We start from the raw sequence: 8,750 nt of genomic DNA on the forward strand, positions 1-8,750 counted from the left end.
AAGGCCACAAGGACACAACACCAAGAACCAATTAGGTGATTGCTGCGATCTAAAGGCAAGATCATTTTGTCATAGCAACTTATATTAGGGCCCCTATTTGCCACAGTCCACATGAATGAAAATGATAGCCTATATTCCATTTTATTTTCGTTGTTTCTTTGTTGTTCTTGTTAGGACAAAAGGTTGGATGTTAAAAAAAAAAAAAAAAAAAGACTAATGGTTGGAATATAATATATATGGAATCTTTTTCTTAACGACACTTCTTGGTCTACTGAAAGGACAAACCTACCTAAAAAGTAGCCATTTTTATGCTCGTTTAGGTAAATGGATGGTTGGATTTTCTTTCAAAACAAGTTTGTGCCACATAAAAAGATTGGCCAAATATTCTACCCTTTTGCAAGCCACAACAACAACTCCATGTAATTAGAAAGCTATTAGAAAAATCCATGCAAATTATTTAACTTCCAGATGAATGAAAGGTACTCATGAGCTCATGGAATCAAATTTTGTGAAAATCTCATGATACTTGCCAGTTGTTAGTCTAGTTCATTTCAGGATTATGGAGTGGAATGGCTGTTGAAGTTCCCTTAGGAATTTGAGTATACAAAAAAGAAATGAGAAACTGGTCCTCGTAAGCCTTCTCAATATATTTGCACACTGACATAATTCTCAATAAATGTGTGTATTACATTGAACTTATAATGGAAAAAAAAATTAAGTATAAAATATATTCGTATTTATAAATATTTTTAATGAATCCCTGTAGAACAGTACATAGCTGTTATCTTATCTAGTTAGAAATCTCAGAATCTGAGATTACTCAAATCAGTAAGCACTAAACTACGAGATGTGTATTAAAAATATCTGCTACAATAAATCGTCAGGTTGGAGTGATGATGGCATGTGGAAGGCAATTCATAGCTCAGTATGAACGATGTATTCTTCCCTTGATTCCATTTTCTGCTTAATTTCCTTGTCGTCGGAGTTGAGACACTCTGCGGATGGATGATTATAACCATAACTGATCCCTGTGGCAGAGTTGCAGTAGACCTCAGCAGTACCATCTCTGGTCTCTAAGTTGATGTTGTTCAGAACAATGTGGCTGCAAGGCACGTTGTCGCTACATGCAAATTTGATTACATTTTTGCTCTTTGAAGTACCACTAACATTCCGGTAAACTATCTCACTTATCTCGACTGCAGATGTCTATAATGTCAACAACAAATGACACTTTGTCACATTAACTATTGGAGAGCTTATTTTTTCCTTTGCCAAGTAATACATTATCAGTTGAAAACATGACAATTACCTGGTTCTGGCAAGACTTTGGTGAATCACAATAGAATTGGTCAATGATGATAGGATTGGAAACATCTTGCATCATTACATTTTGGAAGCGCACTCCACGCACATAACCTGATCCTCCCTAAGAGAACAACTTTTTTGTCATTATTATTTCTATATTAGCAGACAAAATCTAAGCGAAGAATTGGTCAATGATGATAGGATTGGAAACATCTTGCGTCATTACATTTTGGAAGCGCACTCCACGCACATAACCTGATCCTCCCTAAGAGAACAACTTTTTTGTCATTATTATTTCTATATTAGCAGACAAAATCTAAGTGCCACTGTAAAAGCTTTTTCCTCGTTGGGGCTCAGATTTTTGTATAAATAAATCAATCTTTTGCATGACAAGGTCACTGAGAGTCCGAGACTTTAGTTATTTGCAAATTAAAAGGAAAGCTGTTGTAACATCTGCTTAAAAAGTCTTAATTTCCAAACGATCATGTAGGTAATGCCATATATAAGGATAAATTCAATTGCTGCACATGAGTAAAACGGCATACCTGCCATGTCTTGATCCGCAGACCATTTGTGGTACCTCTGAGAAATGCATTATCAAGTACAACCCCAGTAACTATACCAACAGAGTTGTCCTTACCAAGGCTCCCGATGCTGGCAGACATCATTCATGCAACAGAATCAGTTTAGAAGACAGCGTGAGAATTATATTATTTTTTGCTTATTCTTTCAAAATTTGACATCCGAATTTATTTATTGACTCCTACTAGATCCCTTCTGCTGAACTTATAAAGGTAATTTTACGAAAAGGGCATCAATAACAGGAAAAATGTGCTACCTTATTCCGTGGCCAGGTCCACAGTAAATTCTCTTCATCTTGATATTGGAACTAGCATTGACAATAGAGACACAATCATCACCTAAATAAAAAAGGAAGGTAACCAGTATTGATTCTTTGTTCATAAAGCATATTCATGATATCAATAAAGGCATGTTCATTATAACAGTGCATGTGACTGAATACTTGAGAAAACACAGAGCATGAAAGGAGGGGCTCGTACATGTTTGCAAGCTAGCTTTTTCATATAGTAAAGTGAGATGTAGAGAGCTCAAGCAGCTATTTATGGTAGCTATGAAGTGCCTTGTTTGACAGGCACATTTATGAAAACTATACAATTGCACATTACTTTCAAAGAGATTTCGTCCTTGAAGTCAACTTAGATAATATGAGAGATGACGATACCTGTTCCAATTTTGGAATTCTGGAGTACAACATTTGTAGATTCAGTTATATGGATTCCATCAGTATTAGGACTGTCTTCAGGAGCAGAAACCGTAACACCAGTTATACGTATGGACTCTGATCGAGAAATGACGAAATTCATCTGTTGGCCATTTTGGATTGTTAGGCCCTTCACCTTTATACTTGAGCTCCCGTATATAGTTAATGCCTGCAATTGGAATTCTGTGTAAGTTGATTTCACAATTCCGATAAGAGTCATAAGATCCCCCTGGTAGTCCACTTACAGTAGGTGCTGCTCTGCAAGGCTGTTACCGGGATAACCCAAAAGGAAAAAAACAAAAAAAACAAGAATAAGACTATCATCTTTGTCTGTCAAAACACAAAAGACCATATGATTAGTGCATGTGTCAGTTACATTAGTCTTGTTCTTCTTGCAGGAAGCTGCCCACCATTTGCTGCCAGACCCATCAATAAATCCTCCTCCTTGCAAAGTAACTCCTGTCAAGTTAAAGAAGCCAAGCCAAATTCGTCCATTCTTTGTAAAATCCCAGTTGTTAGGATCACCTGGTGCTACTATAGTTCCTTCAATCTGTTTTTTTAATCACGTTTCCAGTTTATGATAATAGTTAGGTATGCTTGAGCTGGCTTAATAGACGCCACAAGGGAAACAATAATGATTTCAACCAAGTATAATATGCATAAGTTTCTTCTAGAGTAAATGCTAGCAAAATGGAGGACATAAATTCAAACAAGACGTGAAATAGATTCAATTAGTGCAACCTGGACTCTCAATCTGCCCACACAAGGCCCTCGGAACCTTGTTGCATTTACTAGATAACTGTGTCCTGCAGGGACCAAGAAGACTGATTTTCGTGTTGAACAAGCTTGTTTCCACGCATCAACGAAAGCCTGAGATAAAACATATGAAAAAGTGGTTGAATGTAACTTGCAAATTCCACAGATGCAGCTCTAATAATCTACAACTCAAGAAAAGCTTGCATTGGTCGTCTATGTTGTCCGCCCCACTAGAAGAGGAGAATTAAACAGTAGAGAATAGAAACCTGAAAACATTCAGTAGGCAAGACAACCTTGATTATGAATAAAGTAAATACAAGATGATCATATTTCAACTTGCCTAACACTTTCCCAAACCATTAATTGACATTAATGAAAAAACGTGTAGAAGTCGATCAGCATATATTTTCAGTGAACATATCAGTTTATAAAATGTTAAAACGGATTACCTTCGTGTCATCTGAAGCCCCATCACCAACTGCACCAAAGCTATCCACATTGACAAGAATCTTGTTGCCACGATCCAAATCCTCAAACTCGGCTTCATCACCGTCTTCAACATCCAGATCCCCAAACTCTGACAGGAAGACTTCATCTGATAAATCGGTTTTTGCAGCTCCATGAGCCGCCATTAGCAAAACAAGAAACAAGCAGAGGAGTATCTTAGCCATGATTTAGGGGGTTCTGGTATTTTTTTCTGTATTTCTAGATTCACATAAATCAAGGGAGACCATAGAGTATTAATTTATATGTATGTATTAGTGCTGAAAATGGAGGATTTAGTGGGGTTATATGGCTTGGCTTGGAAGTAGATAAAGGTGTTTCATTTTCTACAAGACCACACTTCAAGTGTAAGAATATCATTTTAGAGATCTTTGCTTTACTCCTCAGCCATGATTCAATATACTATTCGTAAGTAAAAGTGCTCCTCTAGATACTTTCTCACCTTTACAGCAATAAATTTTGCAGCGCCAATCTTCAAAAGTTCACTTTTTAGGCTGTCAAATTACCAATGAAGTAGTTTTACTTCATCAAATGTGAAAATCTTGAAAAAGAAAAGGAGAACTAGACAAAAGGTGTTTGGTAGTTGGAGAGACCAAACAAGGCATATAAATTTCTTCTGCAACTTGTATTTTGGTTGTGGAGTCGGTTAAGAAGCAGCATAGTTATACTTTTTAAAAGAAAAAGTATATCCAGAAGGTCCTGCAGACCAAACAGCCAATTAGCCATTCAGATGTCCTCTTCAGACTCTTTTTATTTAAGTGGATATTTAATGGCACTCATGCACCCGAATTAAACTATAGCCAATATCACTGCTCATCTTCCTTGCGACTGCAGCCTCTTGAATATATATTGCAGTCTCGAACTCCCCAATTTCAGAATAAAAATTTGAGGCCTGTAACCAAACAGAAGGATCCTCTGGCTCAAGATCCATTAACTTTTTAGCTGCTCTTCTTCCAACATTCTCATTTTGATGAATCCTGCAACTTCGCAAAAGTGAGCTCCACATAACAGAATCTCCTGTCGATGATGCATGATTTAGCAACTCTTCTGCCTCATTGACTAGACCTGCACGGCCTAGAAGATCCACCATACAAGAATAGTGCCGCCTGTCTGGATAGACCTCATGAAGAGTTCTCATTGATTCAAAAATCTTTTTCCCTTCTTCGACTAGACCTGAATGGTTGCAGCCCAACAGTATACACAAGAACGTGACTTCATCTGGTTTTACACCCTTTTGGATCATTTCTTCAAACATTCCAAGGCATTCACTTCCCATTCCTTTACGAGCATATGCATTAATTATTGAAGTGAAACCGATGATATTAGGTGAGGGAAGCGCTTCGAAACTCTGCTGAGAGAATCTAATCTGTCCCAATCTTGAATATGCATCAATCAGAGAACATAAGACCATACTATCAGAATCAAAACCTGATTTTATTGCACAACAATGCAACAAAGCACAGCTATCCAAGCTAGGAGAGGAATACAATGATGATGCCTTTATTGTTGAGGACAAACTCACTTCATCAAACACAATATTTTCACAAACCATCCGACTAAAAAGCTCAAACACATCTTCGAGGAAACCGAGATGCAGCAAAGATGTCATCATTGAATTACAACATTCGAGAATTCTCTTACGGGAACTCTGGAATACAGAAACTGAACTTTCAATATCACCATTTTTCCCATACATATCAATCAAAGCTGACTGAATGAGGACACTTCCATAATCAACACCCGATTTTACAACAAAATTATGTATCTGTTTTCCAAATAGCAGTTCCTTTCTGCGACTTGACAAATTCAACAACGCTACTAAAGACATAGCAGATGGATGTTTGTCCCACGATCTCATCTCTTCTAAAACTCGAACAGCTTCATGCAACAAATTATTGGCAGCATAGACGGAAACCATTGAATTCCATGAAATGACATCCTGAGGTAGAATACACTCAAATGCTTTATCGGCATCAAGCAAAACGCCACAAGCAGAGTAAAAATCCACCAACGCATTCGCTAAAAAAATATTCGATTCTAACCATCCAATCTTAATCACACGCGAATGCATCTCCCTGCCATTATCAAAAACTCTCTCTTTACAACAACCATGAATCAAATAACAAAATGTAAGCCCATTAGGCTCCACATTCTCCAACTTCATATCACTATACAACCTTAACAACTCACTCGACCGTCCCAACTCACAAATTCCACGTAAAACCACGTTCCATACCGCTAAGTTTCGTTTTGGTAAGTCAAAAAACAATTTTAAACCAACATCTATAAACCCCATTTGTATATACATATTAACAAGTGCACTAGCAATATATAAGTTCATATTAAACCCCATAACAACTACTCTACTATGAATCTCAACCCCTTCTTTATATAAACCTGCATTAGCACATATACTCAATATAGATGACAAAGTAGATGAATTCTCCTTAATACCTAAAGAAACCATGTTGTTATACAAGTTTAGTGATTTTCTTGGAAACCCATTTTGATTGTATCCAGAAATCATGATATTCCATGTAATTACATCTCGTTGAGGCATTTTGTCGAACATGTGGAATGCAGAGGTTAAAGATTCATATTTGACAAGATCATGTAATGTTTTGTTTAGTTTGTAAACATCAACAGAGGAATAGTCATGAGGTTGTTGGGTTTTGAGTTGGCAGTTGTGAGAATGAGTTGTTATGTGTCTCATTCTACCAAACGATGTTATAGCAAGTTTTGTCCGCATTGGTAATGAATTTTAATAAAACAAAATAATAAGTAATGAGCTAAGTCATAGGGAGATTTTAAGGGGCACAGATATTAGTCCCAAATTAAGCGTTACCTTAAAAAAAAAAAAATCAAGTACATTAAGAAATTAATTACTCCTATTTATTAGATGTTTTTTGCGAATTGACCAATATTAAAGAGGATTATTTTTTTAATATTAAGGGGCATAGTTGAAATTTGAAAACAGGTGTCAATTTTTGTCTTGAATACTTAAAGTGATACTTATTTTGGGACACATTTTTTTCTTATGGTGCCACTTATTTTTGGGGCGAGGGAGTATAAATTTACTATAGCTAAGTAATTTAACAAGGTGAAAATATATGTTAATTAACTATGATTAAATATAAAAATCATGACAAAACACATGTTATGTATTTATTGACTTGATATAAATAATTTTTTTACCAATTACAAAGACATGTTATCGACAAGAATGTTTGACAACATTGAGGGTCCAAATTTATAGTACATCACAAATGTTATTTAGTTATATGATCTTTTCTTACAGGATATCAGTAAAAAAAAAAAAATAACATAAAAGATATGTCAATTAAGCACATAATATTTTCGGAGGATCATTTTTCAATTCAGATTATAAGTGGACATACAAGACTATTTTCTCCTAAGTTATATGTATTGATAATATAAAAAATATTTCCATAATCAAAACTTTTGTCTATAATAAACATTGATTTCTTAGGATAAACATTGATCTGTTAAGATAAACATTTATCAAATTAGGGGTGTGCAAACACCAGTTTAATCAATAAACTGAACCAATAAAAACGCTACTGGTTTTTCGATATCGGGTTATTGGGTTAACGGTTTGTAGACGCTCCGTAATTTTTTTATTGGGTTATCGGTTCGGTTTCCGGTATTGGGTTTTGGTTCGGTTTTCGATTTTAAAGATTTAATTAATGGTTAAACCGATAACCTTGTTACACCTCGGATTTTTGCACGTTAAAGTCGCATCATGAGTTAGTCGACGCAAGTTCAAAAGAAATTATCTTGAGGTTAAAAGACATTGAGCTTGTTAATATAAATGGTTATAAGAGTCTATAAATAAGATTAGTAAGTGGCGGAAGGTTTGGAGGGTGAATGAATCAAAGAAGCATGAGTTTCGTCAAAAAGTCGGCAAGTTGGAAATACGATAATTTGTACTTTTGGGTGAGATAAGGAGTGCTTCACATGCTAAGCAAGTAATGATATGAAGTATTTGAATCGTATAATGGTCCCTTGTTAAGTTTGGAGGTCAAACGAGTTGTAATACGAAAGCCTACAAAAGGCGTCGCAAGTTAAGTTTGTAAATTTCACTGAAATTTGGGTCAGATGTCACAGAGTTTTTCTCTCAATATACTTGGAATTACTAGGTGATACACCAACCAAATCGAAGGTCTATGAGTCTAGTTTCTAGTGCATTTAACCGTTCATTGATATAACGTCGAAGTAGAGAGATATTCTCATTTCTGTCCAAGGGTGCAAATTGTCGCGGGAACAACGAACATAGTCGGTGTTCAAAGTTGGCTTTGCATATATATATTCACCCCTTCCACGACTTGTCTCTTATTTTTCCTCTTCCTACGACCTCCAAACCCTAGGATTCATCCTTAAACACTTCCCCATCAAACACAAGATAATCAAAGGGCAAATTATACAAGTCTAACACAAGGAACAAGGTAGTGATCTTCGAATTGATAAATTCTCGCTAACTCGATCTTCAGAAGGAAACTTCATCAAGAAGCAATTTATAGTTTTGAGTGATTTGCATAGTTTTGAGGTATATTTTGATCCCTTTCTCCTCTTCTTAAGATTTATAAGTGTTTAAAACTAAGAAAATGGAGGGAAAATCCCATATAAATAAGTTGTGGTTAAAACTTGAAGCTTCCATGGACATGGCTAACTTGTTGAGCTATTTGTGTTGGATTTGTTGTATTGTTTGGAGTTATGATGGTATGGATTGAATCATGGTAGTAAGGAGTAGTAGAAAAGTAGGTTTTTGGTAGTGTTTTACAAGAAGCTACAGTATGAAAGAGCTCACAAACTCGTGCCTACGAGTTGCTCGATAAAATGCCTAAAAGAAGATTTTTATTGGCTATATGCTCAAAGTTGATCT

General features: G+C 35.8%; 2 protein-coding genes across 2 annotated transcripts; both read right to left on the minus strand.

Annotated features, from left to right (window-relative positions):
* Positions 1-707: 707 nt before the first annotated feature.
* LOC132059741 (probable polygalacturonase At1g80170) lies at positions 708-4,586 on the minus strand. Its single transcript, XM_059452485.1, has 9 exons — positions 3,793-4,586; positions 3,329-3,457; positions 2,964-3,137; positions 2,833-2,853; positions 2,549-2,756; positions 2,144-2,225; positions 1,851-1,959; positions 1,310-1,426; positions 708-1,206 (listed from the first exon to the last, which is right to left on the minus strand). The coding sequence occupies exons 1-9, from the start codon at positions 4,012-4,014 to the stop codon at positions 916-918; spliced, it is 1,353 nt and encodes a 450-aa protein (XP_059308468.1). The 5' UTR covers positions 4,015-4,586; the 3' UTR covers positions 708-915.
* On the minus strand, positions 4,573-6,709 carry LOC132059740 (pentatricopeptide repeat-containing protein At5g27110-like). Its single transcript, XM_059452484.1, has one exon. It carries the CDS (start codon positions 6,594-6,596, stop codon positions 4,614-4,616), a length of 1,983 nt encoding a protein of 660 aa, XP_059308467.1. The 5' UTR covers positions 6,597-6,709; the 3' UTR covers positions 4,573-4,613.
* Between the last annotated feature and the right edge of the window lie 2,041 nt (positions 6,710-8,750).

This window comes from Lycium ferocissimum, chromosome 6, assembly GCF_029784015.1.
Source record: "Lycium ferocissimum isolate CSIRO_LF1 chromosome 6, AGI_CSIRO_Lferr_CH_V1, whole genome shotgun sequence".
Taxonomy (NCBI): domain Eukaryota; kingdom Viridiplantae; phylum Streptophyta; class Magnoliopsida; order Solanales; family Solanaceae; genus Lycium; species Lycium ferocissimum.

Coding starts and splice junctions, on each gene's coding strand:
- LOC132059740 (XM_059452484.1), bottom strand. CDS start 6,596: ATGCGGACAAAACTTGCTATAACATCGTTTGGTAGAATGAGACACATA.
- LOC132059741 (XM_059452485.1), bottom strand. CDS start 4,014: ATGGCTAAGATACTCCTCTGCTTGTTTCTTGTTTTGCTAATGGCGGCT. Junction 3,138..3,328: donor TGGGCAGATTGAGAGTCCAG/GTTGCACTAATT, acceptor TTAAAAAAACAG/ATTGAAGGAACTATAGTAGC. Junction 1,207..1,309: donor CAAAGTCTTGCCAGAACCAG/GTAATTGTCATG, acceptor TTGACATTATAG/ACATCTGCAGTCGAGATAAG.